This window comes from Acanthochromis polyacanthus, chromosome 3 (genome assembly GCF_021347895.1).
Source record: "Acanthochromis polyacanthus isolate Apoly-LR-REF ecotype Palm Island chromosome 3, KAUST_Apoly_ChrSc, whole genome shotgun sequence".
In the NCBI taxonomy this organism is placed as follows: Eukaryota; Metazoa; Chordata; class Actinopteri; family Pomacentridae; genus Acanthochromis; species Acanthochromis polyacanthus.
Window position 1 is genome coordinate 661330 of NC_067115.1, and position 24982 is coordinate 686311.

The 24982-nt window shown below is 44.9% G+C and overlaps 3 protein-coding genes across 3 annotated transcripts; 2 read left to right on the forward strand and 1 right to left on the reverse strand.

The window, feature by feature from the left end:
• Window positions 1-4121: 4121 nt before the first annotated feature.
• On the forward strand, window positions 4122-17761 carry LOC110970654 (calpain-1 catalytic subunit-like). Its single transcript, XM_051946354.1, has 22 exons — window positions 4122-4265; window positions 5395-5635; window positions 5819-5888; window positions 9778-9896; window positions 10324-10457; window positions 10530-10698; window positions 10821-10904; window positions 10984-11069; window positions 11139-11213; window positions 11282-11442; window positions 14036-14205; window positions 14590-14601; window positions 14674-14885; window positions 14957-14996; window positions 15347-15412; window positions 15487-15544; window positions 15705-15769; window positions 16054-16122; window positions 16340-16418; window positions 16486-16599; window positions 16676-16734; window positions 16842-17761. Exons 2-22 carry the CDS (start codon window positions 5396-5398, stop codon window positions 16866-16868), a joined length of 2109 nt encoding a protein of 702 aa, XP_051802314.1. The 5' UTR covers window positions 4122-4265; window position 5395; the 3' UTR covers window positions 16869-17761.
• Window positions 17762-18807: 1046 nt separating this feature from the next.
• On the reverse strand, window positions 18808-19562 carry mrps28 (mitochondrial ribosomal protein S28). Its single transcript, XM_022220951.2, has one exon. It carries the CDS (start codon window positions 19526-19528, stop codon window positions 19010-19012), a length of 519 nt encoding a protein of 172 aa, XP_022076643.1. The 5' UTR covers window positions 19529-19562; the 3' UTR covers window positions 18808-19009.
• A 184-nt stretch (window positions 19563-19746) lies between these two features.
• Window positions 19747-24241, forward strand: sde2 (SDE2 telomere maintenance homolog (S. pombe)). The gene is made up of 3 exons (XM_051946353.1): window positions 19747-19898; window positions 22331-22433; window positions 22505-24241. The coding sequence occupies exons 1-3, from the start codon at window positions 19797-19799 to the stop codon at window positions 22618-22620; spliced, it is 321 nt and encodes a 106-aa protein (XP_051802313.1). The 5' UTR covers window positions 19747-19796; the 3' UTR covers window positions 22621-24241.
• The last annotated feature ends 741 nt before the right edge of the window (window positions 24242-24982 follow it).

Here is a 24982-nt window from a genome sequence, read left to right on the forward strand (position 1 = left end):
CATAAAAAAAAATATGTATCCATGCAACATCAATAATAGGAAAAGATCTGAGGGAGCTCTGGCGGGAAATAGGTGCTGTCGTACAAGCATTGTTAACAGTTCATTGTAAGTAACAACGGTTGCTCACAATGATTTAGCAATCGTGGGTTGCAATTTTGCAACATTTATTTAAAGCTGTCTGGCTGCACTTATTTATGACTGAACGTAGACAAACACTACATATCCCAGCACCCCACACTCTCAACTGCAAAATTTTTGGTGGGACAGAGACAGGTGGCACAATCATCTATCGCTGAAGTTGTTACACCACATTTACCAGCAAACAACACTTATCCAGACTTGCCAGAAGATCACAGACTGCTTCTTCTAACCAGCCTTCAACAAGTCAGACCCAAACACCTGTAGAGAAAACGCCAAGGAAGTCTTCAATGCTGAGAAGTTCTGTAGCTCCAATGAACTGGAAACTGTGCATGCTCTGCCAGAATTAAAAAGTTACAGAGACATTGCATAATGTGGCCACTTTCAACACAAGCAAGCGTATTCTAGAGGCCTCTAAATTTGACCCAGTAATTCATGTAAGACTCTCTGGAGTTTTTGACCTTATTGCATCAGAAGGAAAATACCATTTGAATTGCTACAAGAAATTCCTGTAGCGAACAGCAAAAACAAAAGAGTCGGCTGATGAAGAAGCAGGCGTGGCTATGGAATGGCTGATTTCAGAGCTGAAGGATGCAGCAAGGAAAGAACAAAGTTCTTGATTTATCAGAGGTATGGAACTACTACTGTGAACTGGTGGAAGAAACGGGAGAGACAATACCTCAGTCGTTCATCAGCAGGTGCAGCACTTTCAAAAGCAAACTCTACTTTCACATCTGTGGCTTTTACAACTGTGTTGCACTACAACAACCTGAAAGACAGACCTTGCTTGTTCCTACAGGATACGGAGATATTCCATTGTCAAAGTTGATTTCTGATGAAGGTGACATCTTCCAGATCCCCAAGTACAGGGCCACTGATGAATTTTTTGAGATGATCCACGTTGCAATGAAGCTCCGCTCTGACATACTGTCACATCCAGTTTGCTAAAGCTTGGATGTCAGTGAGGACAAGATGATATTATCACTTCCTGAATCCCTGTTCATGTTTCTGAGATTGATGTTTAGTGCACCACTTTGCTAGAAGAAGATCACGAGGTTGCAGATGAAGACCCCAGTGAAAAAGATGCCAGAATCTACCAGAATTTAAATAGGAATGTTTGTTTTTATGGACCAAGGACTACAGATGGAAATTAGCATGATGCTGAATCTGGTGCAGCCATCTTTTTAATGTAACTGCATGCTGTCCTTTTTCAAATAAACAGAAAAAAAAATAAAAATCCAAAGATGTATCCTTAGCATTGGACAGGATCTTGTCTACAATGTCTCTGGCGGCAAGAACTTAATCTCAAAACACATTGGGCTAGGGAGTTCCCTGCACCAAGCAAAAGATCAAAAGAGCTCTGTGTTCTCTTTCACAATGTGGGACATATCCCCCATTACAAGAATATCCTGCAGGTGGATACTGCTTTGGCAAAGAAAACCCTGGAAGCAATAGATCCTGAGACTGGTGCTGTTGTACCACCAAATTTGGTACCGGGCAGGTTTGTGCATTTCACATGTGACAGCATCGATATCAACGACTCCAACTTTGACAGAAAAAACAGTTTTCATGCTACTCAAGTTGCGGCATTGCAAAGAGGCCCAGAGGCTGATATGGGCTTAGATGATGTGGAACCCTCACAGGAAACGACTCTTGATGTTCCTGATGCCATGGAAGACATCATACCTACTGGTGTGACTGAGGGAATTGCAAAGCCCAAAACAGTTGCTGAAAAAGAGTGGTTTCATCAGTCTACGAAGAAATGCAATCAAGCGCATCTAGCTGCAGTGAAGGACATGGCATTTTTTTGTCAAACGGCAAGAACAAGACTGCTCTGAGAGGGGATGGACATACTTCAATCAGGTCAACAGTGCTATTGGTGTGTCTCCAGAACTCACTAGTGTTGGCTATTTACCAACTGTTCAAGCTCCAGCTCATGACCTTGACACACTACACACCGTTGTCTTGCATTGTAAGCAAGTAGCCAGTCAGCTCGGCCAGCACTACGTTGTCATGACTGTTGATGGAGGATTATACTGGAGGCTCATGGAACTGAAATGGGCCAAGGCAGAGTATCAAGACTTTTTGGTTGTTAGATTAGGGGGTCTCCATATGGCCATGAAATTCCTTGAAGTCATTGGGAAGCATGTATAGTCATCTGGCCTTCTGGAAGCGTGGATTGAAAGCAACCTGCTTGGACCAAACACTGCAGAAATCATGCTGGAACATCTTCAAAGAACACCATGCACTCCTGTCAGCTCTGGGCAAAGGTAATCTGACAGAACAAACTTGTGCTGATGCAGAGGCCTTTGTCTGCAAAGTGTACCAAGCAGACACCCTTCCTTGGGTGGACGATTTCAGATCTGTACTCTTTGCTCGAGCCCGCCCTCTGGAAACCCTGCCCCCAACACAGGATGCCCTTTCTTTTCACATAAGGCCAGCACATCTTCAGACATCAGTGTGGCTACAAGCTGACATTAAAATGGACTTGCTCTTATATAGCGCTTTTCTACTCATCAGAGTACTCAAAGCGCTTTTACAACAATTGTTCCCATTCACCCAGACACACACACACTAAGGTGCAGGTTGCTAATCAACCTGCAACATCGGTCAGTATACATTCATACACCAGTGGAACAGTCACTGGTAGGCAATTCGGGGTTCAGAATCTTGCCCAAGGAAACTTCGGCATGCAGCACATGACTAGGCGAGAGCGGGAATCGAACTGCGGACCCTTTGATCATTGGACGACCCACCTGAGCCACAGCCGCCCTGTGGAGCAGGGCACTCTGTGCTATCTCCACCAGAGACCATGGGATGGAAAATTGAATGTGGCGTCCTGGTTCCAGTCCTGATGTCACTACCCTCAGTTCCAGAGTCCTGCAGAGCACTGATCTGCTGCAGCTGCACAACACAATGCAGTAGGGCAAAGTGCAAGACTGCAAACCTTTCATGTACTGATGCATGTAAATGCAGCATGGGTAAAAATGAATGCATGAGCAATTAATTTTACATGTTTTGGTGAAATAACTGTTCAAGACAAACGGTAATGACTGTAATGAGCATCTTTTTTTAAAATGTACATTTAGTTTTTGCCATTGTGTTGAGCTTTCAGTTTAAGTATGGACCTATAGCTATTTCAAGGCAATATGTGTGTTTTTGTTTGGATGTGAATAATTTTACTGAAAATTGCTGAATTAATGAGTGGTTCTTGAATCATTATTGTTGTAATAAAGCCTTATTGTTCGCACAGCCGCCATTTTGAATATTTAGCTATAACTCACAAACAACACAAAAATTCATCTGTCATATTCCAAAAATGGATTCAGCATACCCAAATCCTTCAAGAACAGTCAATAGAATGTTGCTGAAGAGAAATGCCTTACACTCTTAAAATAAGCCCTTTTCTGGGAAATGGAACCAGTCTAAAGAATAAGTCCAGTTGCCTGAACTAAAGCCTTCACCTTAAGATGACCTGGATGAATGAGAACCTTCACAGACAGTTTTCAGAGATTTATCTCAAAGTAAAAGCCTGCTGCTCTACTTCAGTATTAAATCTATAAGATATGTTAAGTGACATCAAGAATTCAATATTTTATTTTTAAAAAACAGAAAAATGAAAGTTTAAAATGTTTCAGAGCTTCAGGTGTGTTTTTAGATCCTACAGGAAATACTCTAAAATATTTTATTTTGACAGCAGCTCGGTTCTGTTTATTTATAATGTGGATAAAATGACTAATTAACTAGTTAGCTAATTCATATGACGTAATTAACTAGCTGACTAATTAATGTGACGTCATTAACTAGTTACTTAAAATAATTAGGTGGTAAATAAAGATAAACAGGAACCTTTAATAATAATAAAAACAATAAAACATGTTGAATATTTTACTGATCAATTTATCGATCTTTTAATTAAATCTGTGGAGTTTAATTAACTCTAAATGTTTGATCATGTGACCGTCACGTGCCTGCTCTGTGGCCCCGACCCCCGGTGGTGACGCTGCCTCGGCCTCGCCCCTCCCTCCGGGCGGAGCTCGTGCTGCAGAGAAACATCCTCAGCAGCATCCAGGACCGGCATCAGAGGGTCCAGGACCAGAACCGAGACCCGTAGCACCGACCAGCAGGTGAGTCTGTGGACCGGACTGTGCTGAACAGGGCCGTTCTCTGTGTAACTCTGTGTCATTCTAATCAGCTGATTTCATGTTGATTCAGCAGAAATCTGATTACGTCATCGTGTCTGTTGACCAATCAGCGCAGGGCTGCTGCTCCGTGACTTCAGGTGTTCTGACTGTTGTTCTGCTTCAGGTTCTGTTGTTCTGCTTCAGGTTCTGTTGGTTCTGCTTCAGGTTCTGCTGGTTCTTCTTCAGGTTCTGTCTGATGTTAAACTTTTTTAGCTTGTTAAAGAACCGATCCAGGATCAGCTGCAGCCTCCAGAGTTCAGTGTGAATCTAAAACCTTTAACCTCAACAGGTCTTCTGTTCTTTACTGGGACCTCTGACTGGTTGAACTGGTCCTGTTAAAGGTTTACTGGTTTTAGCTGGATCCATCCAGTGTTCTTACAGGATGTGGTTCTAAAGTGACTCTAGAAAACAGAACCAGTTTGTCCTGAATGTCTGTGACTCCAGTGGACTGTGGTTCTGCTGGTTCTCCTGCAGCCATCTGCAGTTTCCACTTTAATATTTTATTGATTTAAACTCTTAGTTTAAAACGCCGGTCGATGAACAACATCAGCAATGTTCAGAGAGTCTGGTGGCTCTCAGACTGAAACCAGTCGGTCCAGTTACAGTCCACTGAGAGTCCAGGGGAGTCCATCAGTTTCCAGTTAGATTCCAGTTAGAATCCATAAAGGTCCAATTAGTTTCCAGTCAGATTCCAGTGAACCCAGTGAGGTGTTTGGAGCAGCTCCAGTGCTGAGTCAGCTCAGATCATCACAAACAGAACCTGGCTGGTTTCTGCTGCGTGTCGACAGATTTCACATCTTTACTCTGTTTAAACATCACAGACAGAAAGATGTGAACTTATTTTATCACAGTGAACTCACAGTTTAACTGGAAAAATAAAAAAATAAAACACTTTTATTCATGAAAACAAGCAGCTCTTCTAATCTGACATGTTTGTAGTTTATAAATCCTCATTTATTCCAGTTTAAACCGGTTTAATCTGGTTTAAACCAGTTCAAACTGGATTAGGTTAAGAGTTAATGAGGTTTAAACTCATAAACGCCTGCTGATGGTTCTGTCTGTCGTGGTCCAGGATGTTTGGAGGCCCATCGATGCAGATCCAGAAGGCCCGGGACCGAGTTGGCGGTCTGGGCTCGGTCCAGCAGGCCATCCGGTCCATGAACCAGGATTTCCAGGCCCTGAAGGAGGAGTGTCTGCAGAACAGGTCCCTGTTTGAGGATCCTATGTTCCCCGCAGAACCGTCCTCTCTGGGCTTCAAAGAACTCGGACCTTTTACCGCCAAAACCAAAGGGGTGGAGTGGAAGAGACCCACGGTAAGAACCAGAACCAGAACCAGAACCAGAACCAGTCCTGATGGATCCAGGCCTGTTATTGGCTGGAACACTGTGACAGGATCATGAATTATAAAAATTAAAATGTCTAATTGTAAATATTAATGTGATTAATTATGAATATTGATATGATTAACTATGAATGCATCTGATTGGCTGTTCCAGGAGATGACAGCGGACCCTCAGTTCATTGTGGGCGGAGCCACCAGGACCGACATCTGTCAGGGAGCTCTGGGTGAGTCATGTGACCTCCTTCTGAGGGGAACCTCCCTGGCAACTGTTGCTATGGAGACCAGCTGACGGGCGAGTAAACATTCACTTTATTAGGAACAGCAGCGCTCTAACCATGATGCCACCACCGTGCTTCATCATCTACTCTGATGGACAAAAGAGCTTCATTCTGGCCTCCCTCTCTAGTCTCTTTCTCCTTCAGAGGAGTCATAGGCTGTGTCCGAAATCGCATACTAACGTACTACTCATACTAAGTGTGACGTCAAAATAAGTATGTAGTGCGTTCACATTAGATAGTATGAATAGACTGAGTACGCGAGAAATACCCGGATGTATACTATATCTGGAAAGTTTTTAAGTATGCACGGTGACCACACTAGTCATACTCAACCGCCCCATAATGCTTTGCGAGCTATCCACCGAAATGCAAGCCTCCGTGGGATCTGTGGCCAGACTGGGGCGATTTTTATTTTATGTGGTTAAGTAGTCATCCTCATCACCCCACAGATCTGAGAAATCGGCGTTTTCTGACCAACGTTTTAAATTTGTCAGACGCCTCACAACGTGCTACTGAATGCTAGCAGCTAGTTGCAGCAGCTCGCTTTGCATACAGAACAAGTAGCAGCTACCTCCAGTAGCCTGCAGTTACAATTGAAACGATTCGCATAATCTGGCTAATAACTGCATGAGGAGTGCCGGCTTGAAATTACCACATTAATTATGCGACTGTTTGTTAGCGTAAAATCGACCTGAAGCCGGCATTCAGCCGAGATATTTGATAGCCGTACTTCCGGTTTTTGCATTATGGGAAACGTAGTAGTATACTACAGTGTGAAGGGTCGGCATTCTAATCATACTTATAGTACGTAGTATACAGTATATACTCATTGAGTATGTAGTATGTAGTACGTTAGTATGCCATTTTGGACACAGCCATAGTCTTGGTGGCCTCCCTCTCTGGTCTCTCAGGTCTTGAGGATGTCCTGCTTTAGTCAGATTTATTCATGTTCCACCTAGGGCTGCAGCTAACGAAGCGTCGAGTAATCGTCTGAGCACGATACGTCATCAAAAGTGGAAGTGAGCGCGCAATGCAACAGAGATCACCATCCGACCGGAGCGCGGAACATGGGCGCATCGGCGCTGCATTGTGCATATATTATGTATGCACGATGCAGCACGGACATCCGCGATCTACACACGTGGACAAAATTGTTGGTACCCCTCAGTTAAAGAAGGAAAAACCCACAATTCTCACTGAAATCACTTGAAACTCACAAAAGTAACAATAAATAAAAATTTATTGAAAATTAAATAATCAAAATCAGCCATTACTTTTGAATTGTTGATTAACATAATTATTTAAAAAAACAAACTAATGAAACAGGCCTGGACAAAAATGATGGTACCTCTATAAAAGATTGAAAACTATTTGACCAGAGTGACATGATTAACTCAGGTGTGTCATTTAATTGACATCACAGGTGTTTCCAAACTCATAATCAGTCAGTCTGCCTATTTAAAGGGAGACAAGTAGTCACCCTGCTGTTTGGTGAAAAGGTGTGTACCACACTGAACATGGACAACAGAAAGCGAAGGAGAGAATTGTCCCAGGACATCCGAAAAAAAATGATAGACAAACATCTTAAAGGTAAAGGCTATAAGACCATCTCTAAACAGCTTGAAGTTCCTGTGACAACAGTGGCTCATATTATTCAGAAGTTCAAGACCCACGGGACAGTAGCCAACCTCCCTGGACGTGGCCGCAAGAGGAAAACTGATGACAAATTGAAGAGACGGATCGTTGGAATTGTATCCAAAGAGCCCAGAGCAACCTCCAAAGAAATTAAAGGTCAACTCCAAGGCCAAGGTACATCAGTGTCAGATCGCACCATTCGTCGTTGTTTGAGCCAAAGTGGACTTCATGGGAGACGACCAAGGAGGACACCACTGCTGAAAAAAACTCATAAAAAAGCCAGACTGGAATTTGCAAAAATGCATGTTGACAAGCCACAAAGCTTCTGGGAGAATGTCCTTTGGACAGATGAGACCAAACTGGAGCTTTTTGGTAAGGCACATCAACTCTATGTTCATAGACTCAAAAACCAAGCATACGAAGAAAAGAACACTGTCCCTACGGTGAAACATGGAGGAGGCTCAGTAATGTTTTGGGGCTGCTTTGCTGCATCTGGCACAGGGTGTCTTGAAAGTGTGCAAGGTACGATGAAATCTGAAGACTATCAAGGCATTCTGGAGAGAAATGTGCTGCCTAGTGTCAGAAAGCTTGGTCTCAGTCGCAGGTCATGGGTCTTCCAACAGGACAACGATCCAAAACACACAGCCAAAAACACCCAAGAATGGCTGAGAGAAAAGCGTTGGACTATTCTAAAGTGGCCTTCTATGAGCCCAGATGTGAATCCCATTGAACATATGTGGAAGGAGCTGAAACATGCCATTTGGAGAAGACACCCATCAAACCTGAGACAACTGGAGCTGTTTGCTCATGAGGAGTGGGCCAAAATACCTGTTGACAGCTGCAGAACGCTCATTGACAAATACAGAAATCGTTTAATTGCAGTGATTGCCTCAAAAGGTTGTGCAACAAAATATTAAGTTATGGGTACCATCATTTTTGTCCAGCCCTATTTCATTAGTTTGTTTTTTTAAATAATTATGTTAATCAACAATTCAAAAGTGATGGCTGATTTTGATTATTTAATTTTCAATAAATTTTTATTTATTGTTACTTTTGTGAGTTTCAAGTGATTTCAGTGAGAATTGTGGGTTTTTCCTTCTTTAACTGAGGGGTACCAACAATTTTGTCCACGTGTGTATGTCAGCGTTTACTATACAGCTGTATCTAAACGCGGACATCGACGCTGCATCGTGCATACGTAATACATGCACCGATGTCCGTCGGTGTTCCGCGCTCCAGTCGGATGGTGATCTCTGTTGCATTGCGCGCTTACTTCCGCTTTTGAGGACGTATCGTGCTCAGACGATTACTCGAGGCTTAGGTTAGCTGCAGCCCTAGTTCCATCTTCCTTCCATTTCTTAATGATGGATTTAACTGGACTCAGAGATCTTCAGGAACTTTAAATGTTCTTGTATCTTCCAGACTGATCTTCAGTCTTCTTTAATCTTCATGGTGTTGTTAAATTCAGAAGTTGTGATTAAATAAAAGAGGAAAACCTTCATGGGGACTTAAAGCTCTCTCTAGTCTCAGTTCTATATAATAATTCTATATAATCTGCTTTTATTACTTCAGTTTCATTGGAAATCAGTTTTACTTTCATAAACATGTTCCCTGAATAAAGGAGGTAAACAGCAGCACCTGAAGGCAACATGCCAACCCACCGATCAGTCACCTTATTGATCCCCAAACAGACGTCTGATGGATGGAAACTCCAACAGCCGGAACATTAGCAGGCTAATGTTTTGATGTTGATGTCGTTAGCTTAGCATTAGTGTATCCCCTGGGACCATCAAGATGATGGAGGCAGCTGATTTTGTTGTTGTTGTTAGCGTTTAGCTTAGCATTATTGTATCCCCTGGGACCATCAGGATAATGGACTCAGCTGATTTTGTTGCTGATTATGTTGTTGTTGTTAGCGTTTAGCTTAGCATTAGTGTGTTCCCAGAAACCATCAGGATAATGGACTCAGCTGATGGTGTTGTTGACATTGTTAGCATTTAGCTTAGCATTGAAACATCCCTAAAGACTATCAAGGTAACGAGTCTATATATTTCATAGAAATTAGTTTTATTCTACACATCGTTTTAGAAAATACAAAACCAGCTGGGATCAGTTTTCAGGTGAACTGCAGGCAGTGTTTCCACAAAGAGGAGGTTAACTGAAAATGATAGGTGACCTATCAGGTGTGGTCTTATTCCAGGTGACTGCTGGCTCCTGGCTGCAATTGGTTCTCTGACTCTGAACGAACACCTGCTCCATCGTGTGGTTCCCCATGGTCAGAACTTCACCTACCAGTACGCCGGCATCTTCCACTTCCAGGTGAGACTGCATCTGTCAGGAGGTCACGCCCACTCACCTGTGTAACGATGTGTTCAGGTGTTTCTGTGAGAGCCAATCAGAGCCAGGTCAGCTGACCCTACTGCTTGTTATTTAGTCGATCTGTCTGTCTCTAACCCGTCTGTCTGTCTCTGACCTGTCTGTCTGTCTGTCTGTCTCTAACCTGTCTGTCTGTCTCTAACCCGTCTGTCTGTCTCTAACCTGTCTGTCTCTGACCTGTCTGTCTGTCTGTCTGTCTGTCTGTCTGTCTGTCTGTCTGTCTGTCTGTCTGTCTGTCTCTAACCTGTCTGTCTGTCTCTGATCTGTCTGTCTGTCTGTCTGTCTGTCTGTCTGTCTGTCTGTCTGTCTGTCTGTCTCTAACCTGTCTGTCTGTCTCTAACCTGTCTGTCTCTAACCCGTCTGTCTGTAGTTCTGGCAGTTTGGTGAGTGGGTGGACGTGGTGATCGACGACCGGCTGCCGGTTAAAGACGGAGAGCTGATGTTCGTCCACTCGGCTGAAGGCTCAGAGTTCTGGAGCGCCCTGCTGGAGAAGGCCTACGCCAAGTAAGAACCTCCTCCAGCAGGTCGGTTCTGTTGTTCTGCTGAGGTTCTACCGGGTGTTCTTCGTGTTCTCAGGCTGAATGGCTCCTATGAATCTCTGTCTGGAGGCTCCACCACCGAGGCGTTCGAGGACTTCACCGGCGGTGTGTCGGAGATGTACGAGCTGAAGAAGGCTCCCAGAGACCTCCACCGGATCATCCTGAAGGCTCTGCAGAGAGGATCGCTGCTGGGATGCTCCATTGACGTCAGCAAACACTCAGACATTCTGCTAATAATGATAATAATAACAATAATAATAATAATGATAATCATGATAGTAATAGCAACAACAACAGTAATAATAATAATTCTGTTTTCCGTCCTCAGATCAGCAGTGCCTTCGACATGGAGGCGGTGACCTTTAAGAAGCTGGTGAAAGGACACGCCTACTCAGTGACAGGCCTCAAACAGGTGAGCTGCAGGTAGAGGAGCAGACAGGTGAGCTGCAGGTAAGTCTCAGATGTCCTCCTGTCTCTCCTGTCTCCTGCAGGTGGACTACCGCGGCCAAGCGCAGCGTCTGATCCGGATCAGGAACCCGTGGGGCCAGGTGGAGTGGACCGGTGCCTGGAGTGACAAGTCAGTGCTGCTGTACCTTTAGCTGTTAGCACACCTGAGCAGGTCCTCACCTAATCCTCATTGTTTCAGCTCCTCAGAGTGGAACGCCGTGGACTCCGCAGAGAAGGACGAGATGCTGTGTAAGATGGAGGACGGAGAGTTCTGGTAGGTGGTTCTTTAGGGTGGAGCCGGGTTCTCCAGGATGAAGGTAGTAAGTTCCGTCTGTGTGTCAGGATGTCCTTTGAGGAGTTTCTGCGTCAGTTCTCGCGGCTGGAGATCTGTAACCTGACCCCAGACGCCCTGAGCCTGGACCACACCAGCTTCTGGACCACCACCATGTTCGAGGGCAGCTGGAGACGGGGCAGCACGGCGGGGGGCTGCAGGAACCACCCCAGTGAGTTAGCAGCTCATTAGCATTCAGCAGGGACCACCCCAGTGAATTAGCAGCTAGTTAGCATCCAGCAGGAACCACTGCAGTGAGTTAACAGCTAGTTAGCATCCAGCAGGAACCACTCCAGTGAGTTAGCAGCTAGTTAGCATCCAGCAGGAACCACCCCAGTGAGTTAGCAGCTTGTTAGCATCCAGCAGGAACCACCCCAGTGAATTAGCAGCTCGTTAGTGTTCAGTAGGAACCACTGCAGTGAGTTAACAGCTAGTTAGCATCCAGCAGGAACCACTGCAGTGAGTTAGCAGCTAGTTAGCATCCAGCAGGAACCACCCCAGTGAGTTAGCAGCTCGTTAGCGTTCAGCAGGAACCACTGCAGTGAGTTAGCAGCTAGTTAGCATTCAGCAGGAACCACTGCAGTGAGTTAGCAGCTAGTTAGCATCCAGCAGGAACCACTGCAGTGAGTCAGCAGCTAGTTAGCATCCAGCAGGAACCACCCCAGTGAGTTAGCAGCTCGTTAGCGTTCAGCAGGAACCACTGCAGTGAGTTAGCAGCTAGTTAGCATTCAGCAGGAACCACTGCAGTGAGTTAGCAGCTAGTTAGCATCCAGCAGGAACCACTGCAGTGAGTCAGCAGCTAGTTAGCATCCAGCAGGAACCACCCCAGTGAGTTAGCAGCTCGTTAGCGTTCAGCAGGAACCACTGCAGTGAGTTTACAGCTAATTAGCATCCAGCAGGAACCACCCCAGTAAGTTAGCAGCTCGTTAGCATCCAGCAGGAACCACTGCAGTGGGTTAGCAGCTTGTTATCATCCAACAGTATTCACCTCAGTGAGTTAGCAGCTCGTTAGCATTCAGCAGGAACCACCCCAGTGAGTTAGCAGCTCCTTAGCATCCAGCAGGAATCACCCCAGTGAGTTAGCAGCTCGTTAGCATTCAGCAGGAACCACCCCAGAGAGTTAGCAGCTCATTAGCATCCAGCAGGAATCACCCCAGTGAGTTAGCAGCTCGTTAGCATTCAGCAGGAACCACCCCAGTGAATTAGCAGCTCATTAGCATCCAGCAGGAACCACTGCAGTGAGTTAGCAGCTCATTAGCATTCAGCAGGAACCACCCCAGTGAATTAGCAGCTCATTAGCATCCAGCAGGAAACACTGCAGTGGGTTAGCATCTTGTTAGCATACAGCAGGAACCACCTTTGGGAGTTAGCAATCTACAATCTACAATCTACAATTTCATTTAGCAGACGCTTTTGTCCAAAGCGACGTACAACACTAGCAAGAATTCAGACATAAGGAAAAACCTGTAGTAAGTGCAAAAGTGCTTTAAGTGCGATTGGTCAAAGGTGTTGTCATCAAGTTGCAGAAGAATTGCCAAACCCCCCCCCCCCCCCCTTTTTTTTTTAAAACTTTGTCAGCGCTAAATAAGTGCTGGGTTTTGGACCACCTGACTAATTCTACCCCTAAGGTGGAGTCAGATTAAGTGCCAAGGTGTTCTCTAAACAATTGAGTCTTCAATTGTCTCTTAAAAGTAGAAAGGGACTCAGCAGAACGCACAGTTTGGTAGATTGTTCCACCATTTGGAAACAACAGAGAAGAAGAGTCTGGCTAGAGATATCGAGCCGTGGTGGGCTGGAAGCACCAGGCGTCTCTCACATGCAGAGCGAAGTGGGTGTGAAGGGGAGTAGACCTGGATCAGGGAATCCAGGTAGGCTGGGGCCGTTCTTGTAAATGTTTTGTAAGCCAGGAGGAGAGTTTTGAACTTGATTCTGGCTGCAACTGGAAGCCAGTGAAGGGAGTGACATGAGCTCTTTTGGGCTGGTTGAAGACCCGATGTGCTACTGCATTCTGGATTATCTGTAGAGGTTTGACTGTACATGCAGGGAGACCTGCCAGTTAGCAGCTTGTTAGCATCCAGCAGGTACCACCCCAGTGAATTAACAGCTCGTTAGTGTTCAGCAGGAACCACTGCAGTGAGTTAACAGCTAGTTAGCATCCAGCAGGAACCACTGCAGTGAGTTAGCAGCTAGTTAGCATCCAGCAGGAACCACCCCAGTGAGTTAGCAGCTCGTTAGTGTTCAGCAGGAACCACTGCAGTGAGTTAGCAGCTAGTTAGCATTCAGCAGGAACCACTGCAGTGAGTTAGCAGCTAGTTAGCATCCAGCAGGAACCACTGCAGTGAGTCAGCAGCTAGTTAGCATCCAGCAGGAACCACCCCAGTAAGTTAGCAGCTCGTTAGCATCCAGCAGGAACCACTGCAGTGGGTTAGCAGCTTGTTAGCATCCGACAGGATTCACCTCAGTGAGTTAACAGCTAGTTAGCATCCAGCAGGAACCACTGCAGTGAGTTAGCAGCTAGTTAGCATCCAGCAGGAACCACTGCAGTGAGTTAGCAGCAAGTTAGCATTCAGCAGGAACCACCCCAGTGAGTTAGCAGCTATTTAGCATTAGCATTTAGCAGTAACCACCCTAGTGAGTTAGCAGCTAGTTAGCATCTAGCAGGAACCACCCCAGTAGGGCACATTGATGTTTTAGCTAATGTTAGCATGCTAGCAGGTCTCTGTTGATGACTACGTGTCCCATGATGCTTCTGCCGGTCCCTGCAGACACCTTCTGGATTAACCCCCAGTATAAGATCTGCCTGCTGGAGGAGGACGACGACCCCGAGGACGACGAGGCGTCATGCAGCTTTCTGGTGGCTCTGATGCAGAAGGACCGCCGGCGCTACCGTCGCCACGGACACGACATGCACACCATCGGATTCGCCATCTACGAGGTCACTGCCATGCTGCCTCCTGATTGGTCCAGCAGACACCACAGACACACACTGTCTCCATAGCAACCACCTCAGACACCTTAGTAACCGTAGTAACCACCTCAGACACCTTAGTGACCGTAGTAACCACCTCAGACACCTTAGTAACCATAGTAACCACCTCAGACACCTTAGTGACCGTAGTAACCACCTCAGTAACCTTAGTAACCACCTCAGACACCTTAGTGACCACCTCAGGCTCGGTGCTTCCGTTGTGCCTCCAACCCTCTCTGACTGCAGAAGAACATGTGAGGAACATGTGAGGAACCGTCAGTAGAACTTGGAGCTCTGAGCAGACGGTTCTCCACTAGGTTTGTGACGTTTCCTGTCGTGTTTCTTCCACAGGTTCCTGCTGAGGTGAGTCTGTCTGAATCAAACCTAGCTGTATGTCTGGTGGTTCTGTGGTAACGCCGTCCGTCCGTCCATCAGTTCCATGGTTCTCCCAGTGTCCACCTGAAGAAGGACTTCTTCCTGCGCCACTCATCCTGCGCTCGGTCTGAGACCTTCATCAACCTGAGAGAGGTGAGCGCCAGGCTCCGCCTCCCACCAGGAGAGTACCTGATCGTCCCGTCCACCTTCGAGCCCTCCAAGGAGGCCGACTTCGTCCTGAGGGTCTTTACCGAGAAGCAGTCGGAGACCGAGTGAGTCTGAGAACATGTTCTAGTCAATAGAGAACTCTGAGGTTCCGTCAGTAACGTGTGAATCTGTGCAGGGAGATGGATGACTGCGTGGTGGCCAACCTGGACCAAGACGTGAGAACTTTTACTTTTACTTTTACTGTTGTGTTCTTTAGTTGGTCTGAACGTTCTGCTGATGTCTCATTTCTGGTTTATTCTCTGGAAGCAGAACGGAGAACTCAGATGTGTTCTGTTGAGTTAGAACAACCAGAGAGATCTTATTTATTTACTGTCCTGTCCAACATGTCTCCAGCTGTAGGCGTTCATCTCTGTAGTCTCCAGATGTTGGGCAGTCGTAGAGAACCAGGATGTTCTGATGAACTTCAGAAGATGTTTTCTTCTTCTTGTGTTCTGGACGTTCCAGCAGACCTGAATGTAAAGACACCTAAACTAATAAAACTGATCTTTCTTTTTCTTGTCTGCAGGAGGACATCTCAGAGAGCGACATCGATGACTCATTCAGGTCCATGTTCTCCCAGCTGTCTGGAGATGTGAGTCCAGAACACAGAACCTGTCTCCTGTCTCTGTCTCCTCCATGCTGTGCTGATTGGGTTTCTCTCCTCAGGACATGGAGATCTCAGTGAGAGAGCTGAGGACCATCCTCAACAGAGTCGTCTCCAAACGTGAGTGTTGATTTCAGGTCCTCAGATGTCCTGAAGAACCCACGTCTGTTCTGGTTCCACTGGTTCTGGCCTGCAACATGGAAGATCTATGGGTTTAGTCTGCAGATTTGATCCAGCAGAGAAGAGACTCCATCTGTGATCTCCTTCTTCTTCTTTGCAGACAGAGACCTTCAGACGGATGGTTTCAGTATGGAGTCCTGTAGAACCATGGTCAGCCTCATGGACGTATCCTGACCGGGTCTCTGTCTCGTAGAACATCACTGATCTGAGTCTAGTTTCTATGAGGTTTTAACTTTATTGACATTCTCCTGCTTTAGATGTTTAAAAAACTCAGAGGAACCAGTCCAGGTGGATGAACTCACCTGGTTTCAGGTAAAGGTGACGAAATATAATCCAGAGATAGAAATGATTCAGATGTTTGTGAGTGAAACCAGACGAGGATGATTCAAGCTGTTCCAGTGAGTCTGACAGAAACTAGAGTTCAGGTTTTAACTTTGACTGCGGCTCAGAAAGACGGCAGCGCTCGACTCGGTCTGCTGGAGTTCCAGATCCTCTGGAACAAGATCAGGAAGTGGCTGGTAGGAAACACCTCAAGAACATCTACAGGATGAGATGGTAGGAGCTTTAGGAGAAACCAACTAGAGGTTCTGGAAGACGTTTCTAGAAATGTCTTCCAGAACCTTCTGAAGCTCCTCCCATCACCAGGAGAAATGGAAGCAAGACACAAAACATCAGCAGCTGTGGACCAGTGAGGAGAAATGGATCATGTTCTGAGGGTTCATCTCTCTCTTCCAGGGAATCTTCCGGGAGTTTGATCTGGATAAATCCGGCTGCATGAACTCCTACGAGATGCGGCTGGCGTTGGAAAACGGCGGTAAGTCGTGTTTCTGGATGGCGTGTGGTTTCTGAGCATGCTCAGTCTGACCCCGACTCTGTTGCAGGCTTCAAGCTGAACAACAAACTGTACCAGATGCTGGTGGCCCGATACGCTGACAACGAGATCATCGACTTCGACAACTTCACCTGCTGCCTGGTCAAGCTGGAGGCCATGTTCAGTACGTGGACACACCTGAGGGGACGGTTGTGTGTTTGTGTGTTTGTCCGGTTGTGTTGACGGTTGTGTGTTTTCAGAGGCCTTCCAGGAGCTGGACAAAGACGTGACGGGATCAGTGGAGATGAACATCGGAGAGGTAAAACCACACCAGCTGATGACAGGAAGTTCAGAGACTGTAGACGTCAGAGATGGTCTCAGTGTGTGTGTTGTGTTGACGGTTGTGTGTGTGTTTTGTTTCCTCAGTGGCTCTGTATGACGATGTGTGGTTGAACCAGTGAAGCTTCAAAGATCGTCAACAGAAGAACCGACGACCGACCTGCTGTTCCTCCTGCTGCAGTACTACTACCATAGTACTACTACCATAGTATTACTACAATAGTACTACAGTACTAGTACTACAATACTACCATAGTACTAATATAGTACTGCAGTATTACTGTACTTCAGTCTTCCAGCCTCTCTGCTCCAGAACTGTAACCATAGTAATCCTGTATAATCCTACGTTCTACTGAGTGCTTCCTCACATTTACTGCATGTTCCAGAAGTACTGCTCTGTACAAGTACTCACATATAACCCACATAGTATTGATAGAACCACTGATAGAACCTTCTGGAGCTGAACTCACCCCTGTGGTTGTCTTCAGATCAACTTTATTGGTTCTATTGATTACTGATTCTATTAATTATTGATTCTATTGATTATTGACTGTTGTTTGGCAAAAGTCAAGCTGTTCTGGTTCTACGTCCAACCCGCTGAGGTCCACTTAGTCCTTTACTTTAGAAGAACCTCAATCTGACCCCTGACTCCATGTTTGTTTGTTTGTTTGTTTGTTTGTTTGCAGTGGGAGTCAATATAAAGTGAGATTGTTTCTGTGGTTGAAGGTTTTTAACTTTCAACCGATGGACGGAAACATTTTAGACCAGATCACATGGTTCTGGTTCTGGTCTCCTTTTTATTTCTTTCCAACCATTTTCGCTGATTATTTAGAACTCAGGCTGTTTTTATTAAACATCACTGATTAGTCGATTGACAAACAGCTGATCGATTGATCTTAATAATCTATTACTATTGACTGTATCTGAGTAATCTATTACTACTGATAGTATCTGAGTACTGAAGCTGCTGATTGAAGATGTTTGAGCTCATTAAAGGAAAAAACTGATCAGCTGATTGTTTCTGCTCACCTGAGGGGCCCCCAGGGGCCCACACCTCACCTGGTTCATTAAAGGTTAATTAAAAGTTTAAAGGTTAATAAAAGTTAAGTAAAGGTTGATAAAAAAATTACCCCATCTATGATTATCAACACATTTTAGGGATATTTGCGTCCATAAACGTGTTGACAGTTCTTGTTTCAGGAACTTTATCTGTTGACGATATAAACAACACCTGATAATGAATCCTGACCGTTCCTCTGGCGCTACCATCAGGTCAGACTCTCAGTTTTCGAGTCAATCTCTAAAACCTTTCATCCAGATCGTTTCTACTTTGGGAGCACTTTGATGACTCAGGATGAACCATATGGATGATGTTGGCGAAGAACCTGATTCTTCATGAACCAGCCAGTGGAGCTCCAGGTGAGCTCTGTCCAGGACTTCCCCTCTAAATCTGTCATCCCAATCGATGGTGTTGTAAGACCTCTAAGGATGACTAGATGTCTTCAACATGGCTGGAACCAGATGATCTTTACATTGTTGAACGGGATCCTGTCTGCTAGAGGCAGATGGAGGACTGGTTTGGATAAAAGCCCAGTAGATGTCCTCGTTCTGGCAGGAGTTCATGAATCCAGCTGTTTCCCCACCAAGAGAAGAATCTAAGAACTGGTGGAACAGTTGTTCTCTCCACCAGCCCGTTACGGATCAACTCTACGGAACCACATGTGGAGATGTTTGGTCCCAGATAGACCAGTTCTCCAGAACAGCTTCCAGAGGAACACCAGCACTGCAGAACATCTTCAACACATAGAACAAATACCATACCTGCCTATAACTTAAAAAAAAAAAAAACATCATGATCATTTTATGGTCATTAGTCAAATCATCAGGAAGTCATGAAATATGACGTAAAAAAAGCCATAAAGTAATATTTTTTGAATGATAAACACTGAATGGGATCAAATTAACCCCAAAGATAACCTTTAACTAACCTCTAATTAACCTTTATGCAAGGTTATAATTAAACGGGTTTGTAGAAGAACCAGCACAAACACTGTTGACAGTTTAATTCTGTAAAGTATATTTAATTTAAACATTCACTTGAACAGTTTTTACACAGAACCGGTTCCAGTTTACATCAGAATCAGTTTCAAGGTTTCATGGAAGCAGCTCCAGAGTTCTACTGAGGTTCAGCTGAGGTTCTGCTCGTCCAGCTGCCAGAACCAACATTTAGTCCGGCTGAGGTCCACAGTCGTGTCTCAGTCCCGGTTCTGTGGCTCCCGTCCGTCCAGCGGGCCCAGCAGCACAGCCTGGGCCTCCAGCAGGGTGGTGTCGGTGTCGGCCCCCAGGAACCGGGCGGTGAGCTCCAGGTCCTGCAGCCGCAGACGGACTCTGGTTCCCCGCTGCAACTTCTCTCCTCCGGCCGCCGGCCGCCGACACACGCAGTGGAACTTTCCGCCAAAGTCCACGTACATATCGTCCCCCACCACGTGGACGATCCTCCCGACCACCAGCTTGTCTTTGGCCGGACCCATCTGGACCAGCGGGGACCGGCGCAGCAGCGAGGCGAAGGTCTGGTCCTGGCCGGCGGAGGAGACCCGAAGACCGGCCGCCGAGCTCTGCGCCTTCCGCCGGAGCTCCGACTGCTGGTCGAAGGCCGCAGCGAAGCCGGACCTGGGCGGGTCCGCGGCGGAGGTAGAGGAGCTTCTAGTGAGCCGACAGGTGGCGAATCGGGCTCCGAACCGGACACCCGACACGACCCGCAGCACAGCCGCCATGTTGTGTCAAAGCACCGTGAGAAGACGAACCGTCACTTCCGGTAGAGCAACAGCGTCGTCATAAAATATTAACTTAGAATAAAAACAAAAATGTGAACATTTAAAGTAACAGACATGTGAATTCCCCTTGGCGTGGGGAGAAAAAAGGACTATCTTATATTACGTAAACATAAAAAATAAATAATAAATAAATAACCGGATGTGATGACGTCCCCCGAGTTGGCTGGTGAAGAGACGCGCATGCGTACCGTGAGCAGTTCCTGAGAACATGGAGGTGTCCGTCAGCGCTCCGAGCTTCAGATGCTCCAGCTTCGTGTTCCCGGACGGTTCAGTGGTCGGAGACCTTCTGACCCGGTTCGTCCAGCAGCAGGTGAATGTTTAGACCGGGATGAAGCGGGACAGGGAGATAACCCGGGTTGTAATGCTCTTGTGTTAGTTTTGTAACGGCCCGGTGCTAGCGGAGGTGCTAACGGTGCTAACAAACAAACCGGTGTTGGAGTTGAACTGGACGGGCGTAGTCACAGTCATGATCACATTACAGTTTTTTTCAGTTGCTAACAAGCATTGGTCCAAACTGAAGTCTCATGTTCAAAACTGTTAACAGCCTGCATTTCCATCATCTCAGCTCAACAGTTCATCTCATCCCCAAAACTGTTTCTCACCAAAAAAACGCTTCATTCATGTTTCAAAATAAGCTCATTCAACCACAGCACTAGAAAATAGTCTCACTTTGGAAACAAACGCTGTCAGTCTGAGCACGCTGAACTACAAAATACTAACAGAGAGCATTACATGAAATGAATTGAGATCTTTCAAGTTAGAATGATTTCTTTTTAGATAAATCAGTATTTTATTATAAAATAAGATCTTTGCACTTTGAGTTTTCTAAATTATTGTAGGTTTTTTTGCAACAAGAATGAATCAGGAATGCAGCAGTTTACTTCTAGAACATTGACGTATTTTCTCTGTGCCTTTGCATCGGTACTTTGGGACCACAAAAAATAAAAAGTTTACTGTAAACAAAAATAAAATGTAGAATTCAGAATTCAGAGGACAGAATAGAAATCAAGAGATAAAAGTCAAAAACCAACAACATGTAAACTGTAACATTCACAGTCGTCTGCATTTGGCCTCATGTTTCCATCCATTATCTGATGTCTTCTCTGATGCATTGTGGGTAGAACCTTTCTGTCTCCTTTTCATGGTTTCTGATGAGGCCAAACACAGATCACCTGAAGCGGTTTTCAGCTGACAACTACACTCAGCTGTGTTTGGAATGACATCATCTTTTATTTATTTTATTGTCAATATTTTGAAATGATTTTCCACAGATTTCAATGTGGCTGCAGCAGAATTTCTCCGTGTTTTTTCCATCATTCTGTTCTGATTGTGTTTTTAACTGTTTTGAACACAGTGTGTTAGCATTTAATAAATGTCCTGTAAAGGTCTGGTGTTCTGCAGGAGGTGAACTAGAAACTGAGAAAAGAGTTGATGAATTGTGGTGGCTGTGGTCACTGAATGCATTTTATGTGAAAGTGATTCACAGTTTGGTCCACATGGACTGCTGTTTGCAGACCGTGTTAAGAGTTTTGAACATGTGACTTCAGTTTGGACCAATGCGTGTTAGAAATAAAAAAACTGTAAGACCTATGTGGTTATTATTATAGAATGTCCATGTACCTTAGGTAGCTCCATACTACCTGTCAGAGCCACTTTTATCACTGAATTCACTTGAATTTTTATACTTCTGTGTCTTGAAATGTGTTTGTAGTGTATATTGGATTTTAATTTCACTTAGCACCTTATTATCCCCGCCTCCACGAAGTGGAAAAGGGGATATAGGTTTGGCCTCCGTCCGTCCGAGATGAAGGGGACAGCTTTTCTCAGAAACTATTACAGCTAGGATTACAAAATTTAGTGTGCAGCTTCACACCATGGACACCTTGATCAAGTTCGAAAATGAGACCTGTGCGATAATATTTAACAGAGTTATGGCCCTTGATCACTATTTTGGATATAGACTCATAGACATCACATGTGGGGGGGGTATTGATGACCATGTCATCTTGTTGATATTAAAATTAGAATAGTTTTATATACTAACCTGCCTTTTGCTAGTTTATGTTGTTGTAGGAAAGCTGCTGAACACTTAAATTTCCCTTGGGATTAATAAAGTATCTTTCTATCTATTGAAGCTCCAGTTTAATGTTTTAAGGCGGGAAACAATAAAGGTTCAGAATATAAATCAGCTTTTATTTGCCAAGTCTGTGAGCACACACAAGGAATGTGGCTCCAGTATTTTACAGAACCCTCTTGTACGAGACAAATAGAAAATTAAGTAATAAACATAAATTATGTAACAAGAAAAATATAAAAAAATACTAAAATAACTTTAACATTATGTAATAAGAACAAATAACATAACATAGCAACATAAAATAACTGAGTTTAGGTGATGAGTGGAAATGGTGCATTTCTAGTGACAATTTTATTGTTTATAGGACTGTTTGTTGACACAAAACAACAAAAGCAAGAAAGAAAGCAACAAAAACAAGAAAGAAAACAAGACAAAAACCACACAAATGCAAACATATCAAAATGAATACCACGATGCAATAGACATGGAGATAGAAGAACATCTAGAGGATGAGGAGATGGTAGAAACCAGCTGGAGGTTCTGGAAGACGTTTCCAGAAATGTCTTCCAGAACCTCCAGCTGGTTCCTCCTGAATCCTCCCATCTCCAGGACCTGATGACCGAGAACCTCCTGAGGAGACGATAACTCTGACCCTTTCCTCTCAGGATTTCTATGTGGTCAGAAACGGCCGGCGGTCGGACCTCCAGGATCCTCTGCAGCATGGATCCGTCTATCACCTGGAACCACGGCTCTGTGGAGGGAAGGGAGGTGAGTGCAGCAGATAGACCGCTTCGGTCCTGTCCAGTTTGAGCTCCAGGCTGACGGTAAATGTGTTCCAGGGTTCGGCTCCATGCTGCGAGCTCTCGGCGCTCAGATAGAGAAGACCACCAACCGCGAGGCCTGCAGAGATCTGAGCGGCCGACGGCTGCGAGACGTCAACCACGAGAAAGAGTGAGTCTCAGATGGTGACCCGGTTACCATGGAAACACACAGATGATGTTAATGAATCTATTTAAACAAACATGATGAACATTAAGTTCTCTGATTTCAGCTTCTGCAGACAAGATGTTCTGGTTTCTTTGCCACATTTAATTAAACTCTGATCCACATTTTGCAACAAAAACACGATGACATCATACGACAGCTTCTGTTCACGGTCAGAAGAAATCTGTAAAATACAAAACCAAGTCTCTGAACTTATGCGTGGGAAAACACCAAAGCACTGAGTTAATTATCTAAATAGTTTATGACTGATTATTGGACTGTAAAGAGTAGAACACTTAAAAACAACCACATAGAGACACAAAACAACCACAGAGACACAAAACGACCACATAGAGACACAAAACAACCACATAGACACAAAACGACCACATAGACACAAAACGACCACATAGAGACACAAAACAACCACATAGACACAAAACGACCACATAGACACAAAACAACCACAGAGACACAAAACGACCACATAGAGACACAAAACAACCACATAGACACAAAACAACCACAGAGACACAAAACGACCACAGAGACACAAAACGACCACATAGAGACACAAAACAACCACAGAGACACAAAACGACCACATAGAGACACAAAACAACCACAGAGACACAAAACGACCACAGAGACACAAAACGACCACATAGACACAAAACGACCACAGAGAGACACAAAACAACCACAGAGACACAAAACGACCACATAGAGACACAAAACGACCACATAGAGACACAAAACAACCACAGAGACACAAAACGACCACATAGAGACACAAAACAACCACAGAGACACAAAACGACCACATAGAGACACAAAACAACCACAGAGACACAAAACGACCACATAGAGACACAAAACGACCACAAAGACACAAAACGACCACAGAGACACAAAACAACCACAGAGACACAAAACAACCACAGAGACACAAAACGACCACATAGACACAAAACAACCACATAGACACAAAACGACCACAGAGACACAAAACGACCACAGAGACACAAAACAACCACATAGACACAAAACGACCACAAAGACACAAAACGACCACAAAGACACAAAACGACCACAGAGACACAAAACAACCACATAGACACAAAACGACCACAGAGACACAAAACAACCACAGAGACACAAAACGACCACATAGACACAAAACAACCACATAGACACAAAACGACCACAGAGACACAAAACGACCACAGAGACACAAAACAACCACATAGACACAAAACGACCACAGAGACACAAAACGACCACAGAGACACAAAACAACCACAGAGACACAAAACGACCACAGAGACACAAAACGACCACAGAGACACAAAACAACCACATAGACACAAACGACCACAAAGACACAAAACGACCACAGAGACACAAAACAACCACAGAGACACAAAACGACCACAGAGACACAAAACGACCACATAGAGACACAAAACAACCACAGAGACACAAAACGACCACATAGAGACACAAAACAACCACAGAGACACAAAACGACCACATAGAGACACAAAACAACCACAGAGACACAAAACGACCACATAGAGACACAAAACAACCACAGAGAGACACAAAACAACCACAGAGACACAAAACGACCACATAGAGACACAAAACAACCACATAGAGACACAAAACGACCACATAGAGACACAAAACGACCACAGAGACACAAAACAACCACAGAGACACAAAACGACAACAAAGAGACACAAAACGACCACATAGACACAAAACGACCACAAAGACACAAAACGACCACATAGAGACACAAAACGACCACAGAGACACACAAAACGACAACAAAGAGACACAAAACGACCACATAGACACAAAACGACCACAAAGACACAAAACGACCACAAAGAGACACAAAACAACCACATAGACACACAAAACGACCACATAGACACACAAAACGACCACATAGACACAAAACAACCACATAGAGACACAAAACAACCACATAGAGACACAAAACAACCACAGAGACACAAAACGACCACATAGAGACACAAAACGACCACAGAGACACACAAAACGACCACAGAGACACACAAAACGACCACATAGAGACACAAAACAACCACATAGAGACACAAAACAACCACATAGAGACACAAAACAACCACAGAGACACAAAACGACCACATAGAGACACAAAACGACCACATAGAGACGCAAAACGACCACAGAGACACACAAAACAACCACAGAGACACAAAACGACCACATAGAGACACAAAACGACCACATAGACACAAAACGACCACAAAGACACAAAACGACCACAAAGAGAC

Excerpts from the sequence above, each read along its gene's own strand:
- LOC110970654 (XM_051946354.1), top strand. The coding sequence starts at position 5,396 with ATGTTTGGAGGCCCATCGATGCAGATCCAGAAGGCCCGGGACCGAGTT. Across the intron at positions 5,889-9,777 it reads CATCTGTCAGGGAGCTCTGG|GTGACTGCTGGCTCCTGGCT; the intron begins GTGAGTCATGTG and ends GTCTTATTCCAG. Across the intron at positions 16,419-16,485 it reads GCTGGCGTTGGAAAACGGCG|GCTTCAAGCTGAACAACAAA; the intron begins GTAAGTCGTGTT and ends ACTCTGTTGCAG.
- mrps28 (XM_022220951.2), bottom strand. The coding sequence starts at position 19,528 with ATGGCGGCTGTGCTGCGGGTCGTGTCGGGTGTCCGGTTCGGAGCCCGA.
- sde2 (XM_051946353.1), top strand. The coding sequence starts at position 19,797 with ATGGAGGTGTCCGTCAGCGCTCCGAGCTTCAGATGCTCCAGCTTCGTG. Across the intron at positions 19,899-22,330 it reads CCCGGTTCGTCCAGCAGCAG|GATTTCTATGTGGTCAGAAA; the intron begins GTGAATGTTTAG and ends CTTTCCTCTCAG. Across the intron at positions 22,434-22,504 it reads GCTCTGTGGAGGGAAGGGAG|GGTTCGGCTCCATGCTGCGA; the intron begins GTGAGTGCAGCA and ends AATGTGTTCCAG.